The sequence below is a fragment of the Bos indicus x Bos taurus genome, chromosome 15 (genome assembly GCF_003369695.1).
Source record: "Bos indicus x Bos taurus breed Angus x Brahman F1 hybrid chromosome 15, Bos_hybrid_MaternalHap_v2.0, whole genome shotgun sequence".
Taxonomy (NCBI): Eukaryota; Metazoa; Chordata; class Mammalia; order Artiodactyla; family Bovidae; genus Bos; species Bos indicus x Bos taurus.
In genome coordinates, this window is record NC_040090.1 from 48,896,239 (window position 1) to 48,915,807 (window position 19,569).

The 19,569-nt window shown below is 36.3% G+C and overlaps 1 protein-coding gene across 1 annotated transcript in view; it reads right to left on the reverse strand.

The window, feature by feature from the left end:
* Positions 1–19,569, reverse strand: part of PIK3C2A (phosphatidylinositol-4-phosphate 3-kinase catalytic subunit type 2 alpha) — a 107,241-nt gene that overhangs the window by 14,943 nt on the left and 72,729 nt on the right. The window contains exons 13-22 of the mRNA XM_027563398.1: positions 19,293–19,460; positions 11,261–11,372; positions 10,742–10,887; positions 8,417–8,605; positions 7,857–7,950; positions 7,267–7,361; positions 6,733–6,913; positions 4,046–4,150; positions 3,112–3,204; positions 1,563–1,692 (exon numbers count right to left, since the gene is read on the reverse strand). Of these exons, the coding sequence (XP_027419199.1) occupies positions 1,563–1,692; positions 3,112–3,204; positions 4,046–4,150; positions 6,733–6,913; positions 7,267–7,361; positions 7,857–7,950; positions 8,417–8,605; positions 10,742–10,887; positions 11,261–11,372; positions 19,293–19,460 (1,313 nt within the window). The remainder of the gene's footprint in view (positions 1–1,562; positions 1,693–3,111; positions 3,205–4,045; positions 4,151–6,732; positions 6,914–7,266; positions 7,362–7,856; positions 7,951–8,416; positions 8,606–10,741; positions 10,888–11,260; positions 11,373–19,292; positions 19,461–19,569) is intronic.

Genomic DNA, 19,569 nt, shown 5'->3' on the forward strand with positions numbered 1-19,569 from the left:
CCCTTTCAAGAGAAGAACAGATTAAGATGGTCTTTGTGATGTGTCTGAGTCTCAGGTTACATATTTTCTCTTCCTTACTGAAATGTAAATGCTGTACTTATGTAGAAAAGTTTTTAAACACAAATCCACATAGAGAACTGTACCTTTTGTGTTTAAAAGAAAGATTATGCATGTTGGAACATACACAAAATAGTCTCAGAAAGAGAATTCCCTGGTGGTCCAGTTTCACTGCTGGGGTCACAAGTTCAATTCCTAGTCAGGGAACTAAGATTCCTGCATGCTGGGCGATATGGAAAAAAAAAAAAAAAAGTAGTCTCATAAAGCTATGTAAATGGTTATATTTTGGGGCCAGGCTGCCAAGGAGGTGTGGGTGAAAACTAAGATTTAGACTCCAATTTATTCTATTACAGGCTATATGAGTATTTTACTGTATGTGTATACAGAATAAAAGATACAGATACAGAGACCTACTTTGAAGAAAGGACTAGATATAACCAAGAAGGCTAAGGCCTGAAGGCCATTCCAAAAGAAGGCATTTAAAAGAAAGCATTCAGGGCTAGGTTGTAACCCCAGTAGTATAGTCACACATGGCAGAGTGAATTCATTTGAATCTTTTATGTTGCTTAATTACATCATCTGATTTATAGTTCACAGTGACATCCTTTTTCAATGAATACCTGCATCCTGATTTTATGAGTATGATTTGTCAAATTTTTAATATACATACAAATTTCTAATTTCTTTAACAAATATACACACATACAAACTACTATGTACAAAACAGTGGATAAAAGTTCATAATGATACAAAGTACAATTATCCTCTAAGGGAACTTAAAATGAATCCAGCAGAGAAGAGGCAATGTCTGGTAAGTATCAAAGACAACTGCTGAACCTGGAGAAAGGAGGATTACTATACACTGATTATTATAGGCTAAGGTGCTTGTTAAAAACTTCAGGTTTTAACCATGTGAATGTGGTTTCTTCATTTGAAAAATAAGGACACTGAAAGATAACACAAATGAAAAGCTTTAGCACAAGGCAAGGCACAAGGTAAGCACTCAACCATCAGTTAGAAACAACATAAAGGGAGGAAGTTCACTGCCTACAAAATTACACAGAATTCCATAAAAGAGAAGAGTTCAACTATATGAAATAAGTATGGTGACAGAAAAACTAATCCAAGCAAATGACAGGCTCTTATTGAGCAATCTCTCTTGATAAAGTGACTTCCATTTCATAAGATGTACTGTCTTGCAAGATTAGGGCTACTCATTGAGTTATTATTGAATATCAATAAGAATTCTTAAATAGACTTGACTGCCCCTTTTTTGAGGAATTATTCTGACCAGGGATCAAGCCTGTGCCCCTTGTAGAGGAAAGGCAGAGTCTTAACCACTGGACCATGGGGGAAGTCTCTGACCTGATTTCCTTTTGATAAAATAAAGTCTGTACATTCTAATATGGTTGAGATCACAGACCAGCATCAGGACCGTTAGAGCATGAACACTCTGAGCGTTATCCAAGGGGGAAAAAAAAAAAGACTACATCTAACAGATTTACCTCGATCTCTGCCAGTTGAGAGACATTTGAAAATTACCATCCTCAGATCTAGTCCTTCTTTAAGCCAGATCTTGTCCATAATCTTTATCATTTGTAAAGCTAACATATCTTGCCGAAGATCTTCACCAACCTTGAAATTAAGGAAACAAAATGAAACTCGTACATTTCCAAAAGCCTTAATAGATTACATATAAAAAAGGGGGGAGGAGTGGGGAGAAGGGAATAGAGAAAAGAGTAAAGAATGAGACAAACCGAACCACTTTTTTATTCTTCTGCAGCATCCCAGAGAAAGTTACTTAACTTCTTTACGTCTCGATTTCCTGATCTGTACACTTTAAAAGACTAGGTTTTACAGTATGAGTATTATATTCAATTTTTTAAAAGGGCAATATGGGTGATCTTTTTGATGATCAAAATATTTCATATCTTAACTGTATCGATGTCAATATCCTAACTGCAATATTGTACAAGATAATATCATTGTGTAAAGGGTACACAGGATTTCTGTGTAATTTCTTAAAGTGAACTATGAATCTACAACGATCAGTTTACTTTAAAAAAAAGTTAGCTCTCCAAAAATGAATTCCAACTGGAATTACATTTAAGTTTTCATTTTCTTCTTAAATTGGATAAAATAACTTTAAAACACATAATGATAAATACATTTTTGAGATGAGCCAAGAAAATTATGGGGAAAAAAAAAAGAGGTAATTTGCCTTAAAAAAATTACAACATACAAAATTACTGTATTCAAAAAGATGAGACTGTTTTAGGAAAAGGCAAAGACATCAGTAAAATAAAATGGAGTCCAAAACCAGATCTGGGTATATGGGAACTTGCTATATATATCAAAGGTAGTTGACTAATCAAACTCATTGAATTAACTAAATCTCTACATTCTTTCCTAAAAATAATACTAACTGTGACTGCAACAAAGAAAACTTTGATTGCTAATGCATGTGTGTGCATGCTCAGTTGTGTCTGTCTGACTCTTTGTGATCCAATGGACTGTAGCCTGCCAGGCTCCTCTGTCCATTGAATTTTCCAGGCAAGAATACTGAGTGGGTTGCCATTTCCTTGTCTAGGGGATCTTCCTGACCCAGGGATCGAACCATGTCTCTTAAGTCTCCTGCACTGGCAGGAATATTCTTTACTACTGCCCCTTTACCATGCACCTGGAAGCTCTGATTGGTAACAGATTCCCACAGGTAAGTTACATGTTTTCAGAAACAGTGCCAGTTCATAGTTTTGCAATTTTACTCTGCACATCTCTAAGGTGTACCATTTATATCATAGTCTGGGTGAAAGGCACTACCTGGAGCTGTGATATACTTAACTAGCATAAGATGGCCATATGCAGCAGCTCTAGCCCAGAGTTGCCCTTGTTCCCAAATCCATTTGAAAAGAGTTTATAGCAGTAATAATTTTTCACAGTTATTCAATTTCATTTAACACTAAATAAAATTACTTTTGCAATTCTGAAAAAGGAATGTGAGAAAAGAATTTTTAAATTACAAACAAACAAACAAAGTCACCTTATTCTGCTCACCTTAAACATGACATTAATTTCTTCCCCCATTGGATCAGCATTCACCATTGTGACTTTCAAGGGCACAGCATTAGAACTGAAGAAGGAACACGACTACAAATACAATATGTTAAGCGTTAAAATGATAATACTGAAATAAAAATAAACTGAACAAATTCATTAGCAGACATCAAATTTAAAATTAAACTGGTTAAAAATAAATAAATAAATAAATAAAATAAAATTAAACTGGTTAAAAAACTAATTTAAGACTGTAAGAGTAATTTAAAGAAAACAACAAACAAAATCCAAAGGGAAAATGTAATCCCTGCTACACCCACCTTCAGCGACATAATTACACAACCCTGTCACCCACTGTTATAGTCCAATGAAGAGTAGCCATATGTCAACTTAAAAAAAAAATTAAATCTGAGACTCCTTTCAAAACAACAGACTCTAATGGATGAATTTACTGGTTACTTTTGCTGAACTCAAGTTAGAGAAAAATCCATTATTTGTACTATTATTAGCCCAATTAAAAATACAATTACTCAATTTTGATATTACAACTACTTTTTAATGACTCTAAAAAGTGTTATAAACCTTTGAAGAGTCCAAGTGGCCATTCACAAGGAAGGTAAAAAACTGCCTACCTGTGGCTAGGGAGTTTTACCACTGGAATTATAACATATGCAACTATTATACCACAGCAAAAAATAATTTATTTCAAGTCAATAAATAATTTCATTCTGTTTTGTTCAAGAATGGTAATTAGATAGGCATATACTGAGATAAAAACAGATTTTACACAAACACACAACCAGAAGTACTTATAACCAACCTACGCACTTATAACCAACCCACGCACTGCACTTGCCTTAAGCATACCTGCCCACCTGCCTTTTTATTACACAATATTTGAAAATGTAATATGAACTAAAGTATTTTATGTCACCTTAATATTTAATTCTTTTGCCACAAGACTTGGATTGAGAGGAAGACGGCATTTACTTCTTAGAAAAAAGGACTGTACTCGTTCCATACTCCTTTGGAGGATAACCTAGTTAAAGAAGTTGATATTGTAAGTACATAATGAAAATGAAGACCTATTTTTCAGACAACAAAAACACGATGTGGACCCAATTTTTTAAATGCCCAACTGTCATGCAGTCAAAAACAGCTGTTGCTAAAGAAAGTTAATATACTATAAAAATAAAATTTACAGCAAAGACTATAAACATAAGGGGGAAGTACATATGCTCATATTTAACATATTCGTTAATACTGACAGTCAAATAAACAAACAGAAATTAAATAATAACGAGATACCAATTTTTATCTAATAGACGAAAAATTTAAGATAACATTTAGTGCTGGCAATAGGGTTGGAAATAGATACGTTCATAATCTATTGGTGGGGAGTGGGGTCTTCACTGGTTAAGTTTTGTTTTTGATATTGCAATTTAATATAAACTATTATAACTGAAAATGTATATAGCTCTTGACTGAATTATTTCATCTGTAGGATTATCCTATAAAGGAATACCAGCAAAGGGACAAACACTTACACATTCAAGTTCATCACAGAACTGTTCAGGAAAAGAAAAAATGTATAAACAACCTGCACAGATGTAATGGTTCATAATTTATGCTACCGTACCTTGTAATACTATGTTCTCATTATTAAACAAAAAGTATAGTTGTATGTACTGACATGAATTCTCCAAGTCAAAAAAAAAAGCAATTTACAAATAAAAAAACATCATTGCTAAAAGAAATTAAAGGTCAAAGATATCCCACGTTCATGAACTTTTAGACTTATTAATTACTAAGATTGTGATATTTCCCAAATATTGATCTACAAATTCAACACAATCTTTATCAGAACTTCAACTGCTCTTTTTGCAGAAATGGGAAGGCTGATACTAAAATTCATATAGCATTATAAAGGACTTCCAAACAGGCAAACAATCTTAAAAGAGAAAAAGCTGGAGGACTCACACTTTCTGATTTCAAAACCTGCTACAAAGCTATGTAATGAAAAAAGTATAGTGTGAAGACAGACATATAGATCAATGGAACAGAACTGAGAGTCCAGAAATAAACTCATACAACTATGGTCAACTGATTCTCAACTAGGGTGCTGAGTTTATTCAATAGGAAAGAACAGTTCCTTTAGCAGATGGTGCAGCAACACCTGGATAACCACATGTAAAAGAATGAAGTTGGGACGCTTGGCTCATAGAACAAAGCAAACAAGCAACAACAAAATAACCTCAAAATGGATCAAAGACTTTTAAAAAGTGAACCTATAGAACTCCTAGAAAACATAAGTGTACATCATTGTGACCTTGGATTTGACAATGAATTCTTAGATAGGACAAGAACAAGTAAAAGAACAAGCAACAAAAGAAAAAAAAAGTTAGATTTCATAAAATTAAAATCTTCTGTGCATCAAAGTACATCATGAAGGAAATAAAAATACACAAAATGGGAGAAAACATTTACAAACAGTATATCTGAGAGTATCCAGAATACATAAAGAACTCTAACATTCAACAACAAAAAGACAAACCAATTAAAAAGGACTTAGAAATTTCTCCACAGAAGATATACAAATGGCCAACAAACACATGAAAATAAGCTCCAAATCATTAGACATTAGGGAAATGCAAATCAAAACCACCATGAGATGCCACTTCACATTCACTAGGATGACTATAGTTTAAAAAAACTAAAAATAAATTTTGGTAAGGATATGGAGAAAATGAAACCCTCATTTGTTTTTTTGTTATTCAGTCACTAAGTCATGTTCGCCTCTTTGGGAAGCCATGACTGTAGCCTGCCAGGCTCTTCTGTCCACGGGGTTTTCCAGGGCAGAATACTGAAGTAGGTAGCCATTTCCTTCTCCAGGGGATCTTCCTGACCCAGGGACTGAACCCATATGTCTCCCGAATCTCCTACATTAGCAGACGGATTCTTTACCACTGAACCTTCATACCTTACAAGTATTATACCAGAATCATAAAATGGTGAAGCTACTTTAGGAAAGAGTTCAGTGGTTCCTCAAAAAACACAGAATTACTATACGATACAGTAATTCTACTCCTAGGCAAAGTGAAAACAGATGTTCAAACAAAAAAAAACACACAAATATTCACGGTAGCACTATTCAGTAATAGTCACATAATAGAAACAAGCTTGATGTCCATCAACAGATGAATGTATAAAAAAAATGTGCTATTATTTACACAATGGAACACTATTAGATACACCTGCTAGAATATAAATGAATCTTAAGCTTATAAGCATATTCATTTGAACTTCTTCAACAGTAGCGTCAATTCATACTTTTATTACTTTTATAATCACAAAAAAGTTAAAAAGCAAAACAATGAGAAAGAAACTCGAGAACAATTTTAATCGGAAAGAAATTTATAAGCATGGAAATGAAAGGGAACTGAGTTAGGATATAAAATATCTTTTCCAATAGATTTTAAGCAACCTTTGAATTCAATCTGCTTAAGACAGCATAGATGAGTTCTACTGGATGTCTACTGAAAAAGAATAAAAGCTTAACTTGTCAGTACTGCAAAGATTCTTTAACATCAAAACATTTATGTTCCCTCTGTGGGTACATACCTGTCTGGCTGATCCACTAGCCTGTCTTACTTTTTCTGCTACTCCTCCTAAAAGCTGTACAAGCTTTGTCTGCTTCAAAAGTTCTTCTCTGAGTCCTTTTCCTCCTACTGAGAGGAGAGCACCCAAAACATGTTCATATCGGGCACCAAACTGTGCATCATGCAGAGCATCCTTGAGGAGCCTAATACAGCAAAATATTGATGTCAGCCACTTCTAAGAACTAGATTAATGTCTCTCAAAAATTTATTTAAAAAGTTTAATTTGGGGTATCTAGGAATTAATTTTAAGCTATACAAGCAAGAAAAACTCTTTCAATATTACAGAGCTCTAACATGCCAAGTAATTCTGAAATAGAGGGTTCTGTTACTTCTGGTTTTATTTCTAAATACATAAAAACTTAGCTTCTTTACAATAGTCACTCCAATAAAACACCTGGTATCAACAGCAAATGGTCTGAGCATACTGTTTAGACTTTGAGTGTCATTTGTATAAATAGGAACAGAAATAAAGTACTTAAGAAAATTTAAATCTTACCAATATAAATGGTGTGCTATCCGTATATTTCCCAACGCTCTGGACAGAAGGAAGTGCACTAATGAACTATTCAAGTAAATTTCATATTTCAAAGCCTACATGCAAAGAAAAATAAGAATGAGTAGTTGTCAAACCCATACTACATTGTTAGGATAAAATTATCAAAATATAAACTATATAAATCAAGGATTACTCTTGTTGAGGAAAGATGATACTAATAAAAAATGAAACAATTAATTTAGGTGAAATTAATGAAATCAAGCAGAAAAGTACACTGACTTGGGAATAACATTCATTAGCTATGTTTAAGTGGCCAATTTAAAAAAAAAGAAAGAAAACCTCAAGTCTGGTTTATTCTGATAATTAAAATTCTAGGTACATATATATATAGTATTCAAGCAAGGCAGCTGACAATAGTAGAAAAAATTTCACACTCAATTCAAATGCAACGCACTTTAACATCCCAACTGAACGAAAGTATTCAGTACTTTTAATCAAAACAGAAAGGAGATCCCTTAGCAAGATCCCTCCCTACTCATAAAAACTGGAGAGAGCGTAAGAAGGGTAGATAACCTAGTAAAAAAACTCACCTGCACAAACTGTGGAAGAAGATCTGTTAGCTCATCATCACTAATGGCCTCAATCCAGGTCACAGCTAGGGACCTCACTTCCTGATCAGCAAATCTAGAAGCATACCACAAAATCAAGATTTGATAATGATTTCTAATGAACCTATTTTCCCTGACGACACAATCTCAATTTATTCCTGACAAAGAACGCTCAAATAGCTATTGAAAAGCAATGTGTTACATCTTTTTTCTTAGGAAAAAATCATATTGTCCTATACACAAATACAATTTTGTGACTGTTTAGAAACCTTTAAGATCATGAAAATAAATTCTGACCCATATCATAAAAATGAAACAAATTATTGAAAATTTACAACCTCTCTAGATTAGTTTTCAATGATATGACATCCCTTTTTAATAACCTCAACACAAAAGATGTGTTTATAGAAATATGCATTTACACATTTATGTGACACTGCTTTCACATTAAAACAAAGGGAACTAATCCTGTAAATAATATCTTGCCTGAAAAATTGACAACAATAAAACAGAACAAATAAATTCAACCACAGCTAACTTACTTCGAATCAAGAAGCTCCAAGGCAGTTAGTGGATGCAATGGAGGCCACTGCTGAAGCAATGAGTAAGTTTTGGCAAGATTAACCCATTTCCAGTTTGGGGCACTTGCAAGTACTTTAGGAAGACAATTTGGGTGTTTCAGGCAATAATAACGCTTCTCCCACAAAAAGGCTTTATCTTCTTTAGAAAGTCTAAATACATAATACAATTAAATTACTTTTCAGTGATACCATAATGACAGTTATAATCTCAATGATTAAAAATACAAAGCAGAAATTCATTCCTTTTAGGACAGCTACTTCTTGGTAGAATCATTAATACTAATTTGGGATAGAAAAACGCAATGTACATCAAACACCACTAATGTACCCTAATTTGGGGGATAGAAAGAAATCATTCTGCTTTGAGAGGAGAGTCTTAGTTAAGAAACTGAAGGATAATTCAGCCTAATAAAATTTATTGAGCTCTAACCAGATGCCAGGCACTAGAAATTAGAGTTGAATAAGGAGAACCTACTCTAAAAGACAGCAAGGATTTCATCATTTTATACAAGTAAAATCAAAAGTCATGTCAAAATCAAATACTACTACAAAATTTTAGACAATGAATATAGAGCTCATTTGAGGAATATTCAAAATAAAAACCTGTTTTGGAGATTGCAATTTACTCTTAACGACAAATGTTTACGTGAATGAAATATTTCACTATTTCACTACCTATCTATCTACCTTTGTGTTTATAATCCATGCAATGAATTGAAATGTATTCATTTCATGTGGAGTATGAAGAAAAAAATCAAATACTGTAAAAAGGCACACAATTAGGTTTCTCTCCTTCCAGTTCCTCTCCCAGTGACAACTGCCTCACCTAGTATATTCTTCCAGAGTTAGTCTATTTTTATAGAAGCATATACAAAGGTGCATATATCGAATTCTTCTTTCCTTTATGTTAATGGTAACATGAAATTAAAAGACGCTTACTCCTTGGAAGGCAAGTTATGACCACCCTAGACAGCATGTTAAAAGGCAGAGACATTACTTTGCCAACAAAGGTCCATCTAGACAAAGCTATGGTTTTTCCAATAGTCATGTATAGACGTGAGAGTTGGACTACACAGAAAGCTGAGCGCCGAAGAATTGATGCTTTTGAACTGTGGTGTTGGAGAAGACTCTTGAGAGTCCCTTGGACTGCAAGGAAATCCAACCAGTCCATTCTAAAGGAGATCAGCCCTGGGTGTTCATTGGAAGGACTGATGTTGAAGCTGAAACTCCAATACTTTGGCCACCTGATGAGAAGAACTGACTCACTGAAAAAGACCCTGATGCTGGGCAAGATTGAAGGCAGGAGGAAAAGGGGACGACAGAGAATGAGGTGGTGGGATGGCATCACCGACTCAATGGACATGAGTTTGGGTGGACTCCAGGAGCTGGTGATGGACAGGGAGGCCTGGCGTGCTGCAGTCCATGGGGTCGCAAAGAGTTGGACACAACTGAGTGACTGAAGTGAACTGAACACACTATACAAACTATCCTACTTGCTTTCTTCATTTAATATCTTTTATATTAATAACAGCCATAACTTCATTCTTAATAGTTACATAGCGATATTAGATAAATGTACCATAATTTAACCCATTAATGAACATGTATATCCATTTTACAACAACCCAAAGAAATACTGCAAGGAATATTCTTGTCTCCACAAGCAAATATAAAAGGGTTTTCTTTAAAATAATACTGTAACTGGAAGTGGAATTGTTAGGTCACAGATTATGGACACTGTGGCCTTAACAGACTGCCAAATTGCTCTCCCAAAACTTGCAGAGTTCTGCCCACAGTGTAATTCCTGTTTTTCTGTATTCTATCAATACGTCATATAATGAGACATTTTAATTTTCAACAATCTGACGTGTGAAATGGTAGCTTGTATTACTTTAAAACTCTTTGATTACTGAGAGGCTAAACATTTTTTTCATACGTTTAAAAGGGTTGTATTTCTTTTCCGAAGAAAAACCTATTCATATTCTTTGTCTACCACTGTGTTGTCGGTTTTTTTCCTTACATAAAAAGGTTCTTCATATATTAAGGAAATAGATTATAGTCCCCAGTCTGTTATTTGCATTTGATTATGCAGAAAAGTTTGACTTACACAAATTTCTAAATTTTATGCAGTTATATAGTCTTTTTATACAACTAAAAACAGAAAAATAAGACTTTCCATATCAGGAACATTGCTAAATCATGAACTAAATCAGGACATTTAATAAACCATTAACTTGAACTTTACATTGTAAGAGATAATAAGGCAAGAGAATTAAAGGAGCATACCCAAGTGATGAGTCTCTGTGAAGAATATCAAGAAGTCTCCCTTTCACATCACTCTCCAACGTTTCTAAGTTGTGTTGTTGTATAATGCTTCTGTCCACTTGAGGAGCGGTATAAATGATATCAAACGTAGGAGAAGGAAAATCAACCTTAAAAATCAACAGAAATTGATCAAATTACAGCTGAAAACTCCACATATTTGCTACATTTACTTATTTTTGATTTGTCTTAGCCATAATGGTGAAAATATCAAATATTAAATTAATGCTTCTGTCCTTTTATTAAGAGTGATTACCGTTATTAGTACTTCTCAATAGCACATATATTTGTGGGATTGGTATAAATGCATCTTTTACTATTTCTCAGAAATAGGAAATGGCTTATTAACACTTAAATACAGATCCTAAGATCTAAATAAGATCAGTTAGGCTTCTTTAGTAACAACTGAGACCATGGTATACATATATTCTTTATAAAGAAATTAAAACTTAAACGTCTCCATGTGTCAGCAAGTATCATTACCTGTAACACTATTCTTTCCATCACATATCCTTTTTTGGGGACTGTTCCAGGAATAAGATTTGTATGTGATGAAGTCCAAAGATACAGAAGCTTAGTTCCACATGTTAAAAACCTTCATGAATGTAAACAGAAGAATACTGTGGTTTTCATTTTAATAATTAATTAAAAGCTCACAACACATGGTAATGTATTTGAAATGTTAATAATCAAATATTTATTAAACATCGTCTATATAGAAAGAACATATTAGAAGGAGTCACTCTCTATAGTGTATTTTCACTTTAGGTAAATGTACTGAAGTATGGAAGTTAGAACAAAAGAAGGGAAGATGAAATGGGGCTCGGGACAGAAGAAAAGATGGGTAAAGTCTCAGAGTCACCTGTCCCCAAAACAACTTCTATAAATAGGACAGTGTTTGAACATCATCTACAGGGAAACATATCTCAAGGTGGTGGTTTGGATTTCATAACCACTCCTTGAATTCTACCATAAGAATAAAAACACATGTCAAGGAAACTAGTATCTACTTTGTGTCAAAGTACAGATTGTTCCAGATGAGAAGTTTAACCTGTTTGTGACCAGGGGTCAGCAACCTTTTTCTATAAAGGGCCAGACAGCAAATATTTGGGGTCTTCTGTGGAGAAGGAAATGGCAACCCACTCCAGTATTCTTGGTCTGGAGAATCCCAGGGACAGGGAGCCTGATGGGCTGCCGTCTATGGGGTCGCACAGAGTCGGACATGACTTAAGCGACTTAGCAGCACTAGCAGCTGGGCTATACAATCTCTGTCAGACTCAACTCTCCTATTACAGGGCCAAAAGAAGCCATGAATAATACATTTTAAAACTGTGTGCTGTGTTCTAACAAAACAAAAAACAGGCAGTGAGCTGGAGTACGCTGACCCTTGCCCTAAACTACCAATTTATAATCTACTGAAATTAGAAACACACAGATGAAATTTCTGAAAAATAACATGATATATAAAAGTAGGAAACTATAAACTTCATCAAACTTTGTTCATTTTATTCAAATAGTAAATATCCTTTCCAAAACTAGACTCCAGTTTACGTTTTCTCTAGCAGATTAACAGCTTTTGAATTTTTGGCACAGGAATTCCCTGGCGGCTATGAGACTGTGCTTTCACTGCAGGGGACCCAGGTTTGAGCCCTGGTTGGGGAACCAAGACCCTGCAAACTATGTGGGGTGGCCACAAAAAAGATCTTCACACATTATATTCTATCTATTCTAGAGCCACCCTCACCATCAGCTAGATTATCTGTAGGCAAATTCTGATTATATCACTTTATTTGTATACACTTTTATGAGTCTCCAAATGATAAATACTGTTATTTAAACATAATTACAACAAAATAATTAAAAATAACTACTTGTAAGTTATCAGCTAGGGACTTCCCTGGTGGTTTAATGGTTAAGAATCAGCCTGCCCATGCAGGGAGGACAGGGGTTTGATCCCTATTCTGGGAAGATTATACATGCTATGGGGCATCTAAGCCCAGGCTCAGCAACTACTGAAGCCCACACACCTAGAGCCTGTGCTCTGCAACAGAAGCCACTGCTATGAGAAGCCCACGCACCACAAGAGTAGCTCCTGCTCACCACAATTAGAGAAAGCCTGTGCACAGCAACAAAGACCCACTACAGCCAAATAATTAATAATACATTAATAAAAGGTATCGGCTATACAGTCAGCATTCAAATTTCTCTGAGTGGCTCTAAAAAAATTTTTAACAGCTGGTTTGAATTAGGATACAAGCAGGTCCGACATGTGTGTTGGGTGATATGTCTTTTTAAGTTATCTTTTAAGTCAAAGGTCAAACTCCAGACTGTCACCTGCTTTTGTAAGTAAACTTGTATTAGAACAAAGCCACATTCATTCATTTACATGTTGCCTATCACTGCTTTTGTTGTTGCGACAGAGACTACATGACCTACAAAGTCTCAACTACTTCTGTCTAGTTCTCTTTACAGAAAGTTAACCAACTTTTGTTTTACCCTATACATTGTTCCTTTTTATCCCATTACTTGTTGAATAATCCAAGTCTTTTGTTGTGAAAACTTTTCTGTATCCTGGCTTTTACTGACCGCATTCCCCTGGTATCATTTTAGTATGTCCCTTTATCTCCCATGTTTTCTGTAATATTTAGATCTAAAGAACTGAGCTGATTGAAGGTTAGTAATCTGGCAAGAATACGTAATGTTTTACAGCTGGAATTGTATACTACTAATTCCTGATGCATCAAATAAAGCATGCATTGTTTGGTGTATCTCTCCTTCTGTGATGTTAAGATAATCTGTTCAAGTGCTATCAGTCTAAACCATTTATTATAAAGTTCCAGAAAAGTTAATCACAATGGTTTCTTAACAGGCATTAATAAATCATTACTTAAATCAGGAGGCGACGGACAGCACAGAAGCACGGCGGAGAGGAGTTACCCCACACCCAAGGCCAGGGGCAGCGGCCGAGAGCGCCAGACTGTGACGGCGCAGGAGCGGCAGAGAGGAGCTACCCCACGTCCGAGGTCAGCGGCGGTAGCTGAGAGGAGCAACTCCACATCCAAGAAGCAGCGGTTGTGCCAGCACAGGAGGGCTGAGAGCAGCTACTCCAAATTCAAGGTCAGGAGGGGCGGCCGTGAGGAAATACCCCTCATCCAAAGTAAGGAGCAGCGGCTGTGCTTTGCTGGAGCAGCCGTGAAGAGATACCCCATGTCCAAGGTAAGAGAAACCCAAGTAGGTGTTGTGAGAAAGCATCAGAGGGCAGACACACTGAAACCACAATCAAAGAAAACTAATCAATCTAATCACACGGACCCCAGCCTTGTCTAACTCAATGAAACTAAGCCGTGCCCTGTGGGGACACCCAAGATGGGCAGGTCATGGTGGAGAGGTCTGACAGAATGTGATCCACTGGAGAAGGGAATGGCAAACCACTTCAGTATTCTTGCCTTGAGAACCCCATGAACAGTATGAAAAGGCAAAATAATAGGATACTGAAAAAGGAACTCCCCAGGTCAGTAGGTGCCCATTATGCTACTGGAAATCAGTGGAGAAATAACTTCAGAAAGAATGAAGGGATGGAGCCAAAGCAAAAACCATACCCAGCTAGTAGAGGTGATGGAATTCCAGTTGAGCTGTTTCAAATCCTGAAAGATGATGCTGTAAAAGTGCTGTACTCAATATGCCAGCAAATTTGGAAAACCCAGCAGTGGCCACAGGACTGGAAAAGGTCAGTTTTCATTCCAATCCCAAAGAAAAGCAACACCAAAGAATACTCAAACTACTGCACAATTGCACTCATCTCATACTCTAGTAAAGTAATGCTCAAAATTTTCCAAGCCAGGCTTCAGCATTATGTGCGTGAACCGTAAACTTCCAGATGTTCAAGCTGGTTTTAGAAAAGGCAGAGGAACCAGAGATCAAATTGCCAACATCCGCTGGATCATGGAAAAAGCAAGAGAGTTCCAGAGAAACATCTATTTCTGCTTTATTGACTATGCCAAAGCCTCTGACTGTGTGGATCACAATAAACTGTGGAAAATTCTGAAAGAGATGGGAATACCAGACCACCTGACCTGCCTCTTGAGAAACCTGTATGCAGGTCAGGAAGCAACAGTTAGAACTGGACATGGAACAACAGACTGGTTTCAAATAGGAAAAGGAGTACATCAAGGCTGTATATTGTCACCCTGCTTATTTAACTTCTATGCAGAGTACATCATGAGAAACGCTGGACTGGAAGAAACACAAGCTGGAATCAAGATTGCCAGGAGAAATATCAATAATCTCAGAGATGCAGATGACAGCACCCTTATGGCAGAAAATGAAGAGGAACTAAAAAGCCTCTTGATGAAAGTGAAAGAGGAGAGTGAAAAAGTTGGCTTAAAGCTCAACATTCAGAAAACTAAGATCATGGCATCCAGTCCCATCACTTCATGGCAAATAGATGGGGAAACAGTGGAAACAGTGTCAGACTATTTTTTTTTTTGGCTCCAAAATCACTGCAGATAATGACTGCAGCCATGAAATTAAAAGACGCTTACTCCTTGGAAGGAAAGTTATGACCAACCTAGATAGCATATTCAAAAGCAGAGACATTACTTTGCCAACAAAGATCCGTCTAGTCAAGGCTATGGTTTTATGGATGTGACAGTTGGACTGTGAAGAAAGCTGAGCACCAAAGAATTGATGCTTTTGAACTGTGGTGTTGGAGAAGACTCTTGAGAGTCCCTTGGACTGCAAGGAGATCCAACCAGTCCATACTAAAGGAGATCAGTCCTGGGTGTTCATTGGAAGGACTGATGCTGAAGCTGAAACTCCAATACTTTGGCCACATCACGCAAAGAGTTGACTCACTGGAAAAGACCCTGATGCTGGGAAGGATTGGGGGTAGGAGCAGAAGGGGAAGACAGAGGATGAGATGGCTGGATGGCATCACCAACTCGATGGACATGAGTTTGGGTGAACTCCGGGAGTTGGTTATGGACAGGGAGGCCTGGCGTGCCGCGGTTAATGAGGTTGCGGAGAGTTGGACACGACTAAGCGACTGAACTGAAGTGACTTAAATCAGTGTCAACCAAGAATGCTTTTGACTCCACTAGATATTTGGCAATGTCTCAAGACTTTTTGGTTGGCAACTAGGGTGTACCACTGACATTTAGAGGGCAGAAGTCAAAGGTACTGCCAAACATCCTACGATGCACAGGACAATCTCCCACAGCAAAGAATCATTTGGCTCAAAATGTCAACAGTGCCAAGACTGAGATTTCCTGGCCTAAATCTATTATTTCAGTACGGATTGCAACCTCAGATATGTAGACACCACCACCCTTATGGCAGAAAGTGAAGAGGAACTGAAGAGCCTCTTGATGAAAGTGAAAGAGGAGAGTGAAAAAGCTGGCTTAAAACTCAACGTTCAAAAACTAAGATCATGGCATCCACTCCCATCATTTTATGGCAAAAAGATGGGCCAACAATGCAAACAGTGACACAATTTATTTTCTGGGGCTCCAGAATCACTGCAGATGGTGACTGCAGCCATGGAATTAAAAGACACTTGCTCCTTGGAAGAAAACCTAAAACAAACCTAAACAGCGTACTAAAAAGCAGAGATATTACTTTGCTGGCAAAAGTCCATCTAGTCAAAGCTACGGTTTTTCCAGTAGTCATGTACAGATGTGAGAATTGGACCATAAAGGCTGAGCTCCAAAGAACTGATGCCTTTGAACTGTAGTGTTGGAAAAGACTCTTGATAGTCCCTTGGACTGCAAGGAAATCAACCCTGAATATTCACTGGAAGGACCAATTCTGAAGGTGAAGCTCCAATACTTCTGGACCACCAGATGCGAAGAGCCAATTCAATTAGAAAAGACCCTGATGCTGGCAAAGATTGAAGGCAGGAGGAGAAGGAGACGACAGAGTATGAGATGGTTAGATGGCATCTCTGATTCAATGGACATGAGTTTGAACAAGCTCCAGGAGATGAAGGACAGGGAAGCCTGGCATGCTACAGTCCATAGGGTCGCAGAGAGTCGAACATAACTGAGCGACTGAATAACAACAGAAATTGCAAAATTCTGATATTCTGTCATTCTTTTTGCATCTATTAGCTGAAATTTTTCTACAAAGAACCTTCTCACATCAATTATTTGGTAATCCTGAGATTCAACTATAAAGGAACAGCAGGTTAAACGCTTGATTCCATTTATTTAAAAATGAGTTAAGAACTCATTTGTTGCTGAGGTTGACTGAAATGCCTGTAAATCATTTGGCTCTTATAATAACTTCATCAGGCTGTATGCAGGTTGTAGCTTAAACATAATTAATTTTAAAAGAATTTCAAGACCAGGATTTCTGATCATTATACTATAGCACATGAGCGCAACTAAATCATTAACACAGATTCTCTCTATGTATTTATATATAAAGTCATCTCTCTTCTTAATTTCTGAGCATTTTTTGAATGTTAAATCCTAACATTATCTAGACTGACTACACAGCTTGGCAAACTCTCAAGCTTAATGACATCAGTTCATTCTTTTAAACCCTTGAGCACTGGACACATGCAAACTATTTAATTGTCTAACAAAAGTCAACTGCCCTTCCCTTTACTCTTTTGAATCTTGAAAGAAGGTCATTAATTCAATAAAAACACTTATTAATAAGCAAATAAAATGGCAAAAAGTGATAATACTCCTTGAATTAAGCAGACTCTTGTTGCTTTCAAGTGCACGAAGGTTTTCAAAACTGACTCATTTAGACACAATTACATTTGATTTTCTCACATTAACTATACCTGACACTTATTTATCAAAGACGACTGAGAACACAATCCCCCTCCTTTATGTGGCCAATATTCTGTTTTAGAGTAGTTATGGACTGTATTTAGCAAGGAGTTCTAAATATGTATCATTAATAGCAATCTCTTAACTGCTCTTCTCTAGTGTTTGTCAGTTCAGAATTATGTCAGGTGTCAAATAAAATTGGAGCCCAATGAAAGGTATATAATTAAAAAATCTTACATGGCCTTCTCACATATAGGGGGAGAGACAAAAGAAAAAAATATATGAAAAATGCTATATTTAAGTACATGGGAAAATAATATTTTTTAATCATTTTATTGTAGGTTAAAGTGAAAGTCACTCAGTTGTGTCCGACTCTTTGTGACCGCATGAACTATAGAGTCCATGGAACTCTCCAGGCCAGAATACTGGAGTGGGTAGCCTTTCCTTTTTCCAGAGGATCTTCCCAACCCAGGGATCGAACCCAGGTCTCCCTCCTGCACTACAGGCAGATTCTTTACCAACTGAGCCACAAGGGAAGCCCAAGAAAACTGGAGTGGGTAGTCTATCCCTTCTCCAGTGGATCTTCCAGCAGTTCTTGTAAGTTAAATAGATCAATTATTAAATCATTTCCCAAAATGGTTTCAAAGATGGATTTTAAATCAAAACAAGTATCATGGTATCAAATAAATCTGAGAATGGCAATATAGGTTAATGTTGAGAATACAGACCCTGAGGCCACATTCCCTAGATTCAAACTCAGTTCTACCATTTATTAACTAAGTGCCCAAGGGCAAACCACTTTGATTTCCCCCTCTGTAAAAAGGGATAATAATACCTACCTTCATAAGGTTGTTCTGAGGTATATAAGGCTATGTATACAGCATTCAAACTAATAGCTTGCATAGAGTACATGCTATGTGTTTGTTATTACAGTAATATTATTAAACACAGCACCTTGATTGCAGAACTTAAGACACTCCAATATGATAATGTCCATTATCACTCTCCAAAATGTTATCATGTTCTATATCAAGCATCCCAAACTTAGTCAATGATTTTTCTTTTCATTTAAGAAGACACTTCATGGTCTCAAGGAACATATTATTACTTAAAACATAATCAAAACAGTCAGCTGAAAAGCCAGGTAGATTATACTATCCCAAAGGCTATTAGTAGACACAAAGCTCAAAAGGAATGTCTTTTACCTTAAGGATCAGCAAGTTTTGCATACATGTGGGACTTTTGAAGATTAAAGGCCAGGGGCCCATAACAGTAAGGGTCAAGAGTAAGGGTAAAGAGAAGGCAATAATATGCAGCTGTACACTCAAACAGGAGGAGGATGGGGAAAGGATGAGAAGATGGAAAATGGAGTTTTGTTGTTTTAATCAAAGGAACGTCTAAGACCATGAATATTATGTCAATAATATAATGCTTTTCATAAATGACAATTAAAGAATGAATTCAAAAAAAAGAATGAATTGGCTGCTGCTTTTCTTCTGGAACAGTGACCAGCGAAGAATCCTTTGAAAACCCATATAGATATGTTCAAATGACACCAGAACAACTTTGGTTTTCTCTGTATCTCTGAAATGACCTCTTTTAATCACACCGGGAAACGGTGACAACTCATTATCTCATCATGAATGTCAGTTTTCTTCATTCCATTCTCTGGCCAATACTGATACTGCAGGGGTGTTCACAGTAACTCACCATTACAACTCAGCAACACTTACCGTTTAAAGTCAAAAAGAGGTAAAGAAACTTTGCCCAAAGCTTCTGGCCCTTTTCTCTGCTTATTAGAATCAGGGGAACTTCCACTGCTCTGATTTAAAATTCCAAAAAGAGTAAGGTGAAGAAGTGATTCTAACGGCAATTGTGATATCTGGATGGGAAAAATGATTCTATGGGGGGGAAATGTATTAATAGAAAAAACAAATTAGATTGAATAAGAAGTTTAACCCTTTAACGAAACTGACAATTTTAGGTATTTTATTTGACTCTTCAAATAAT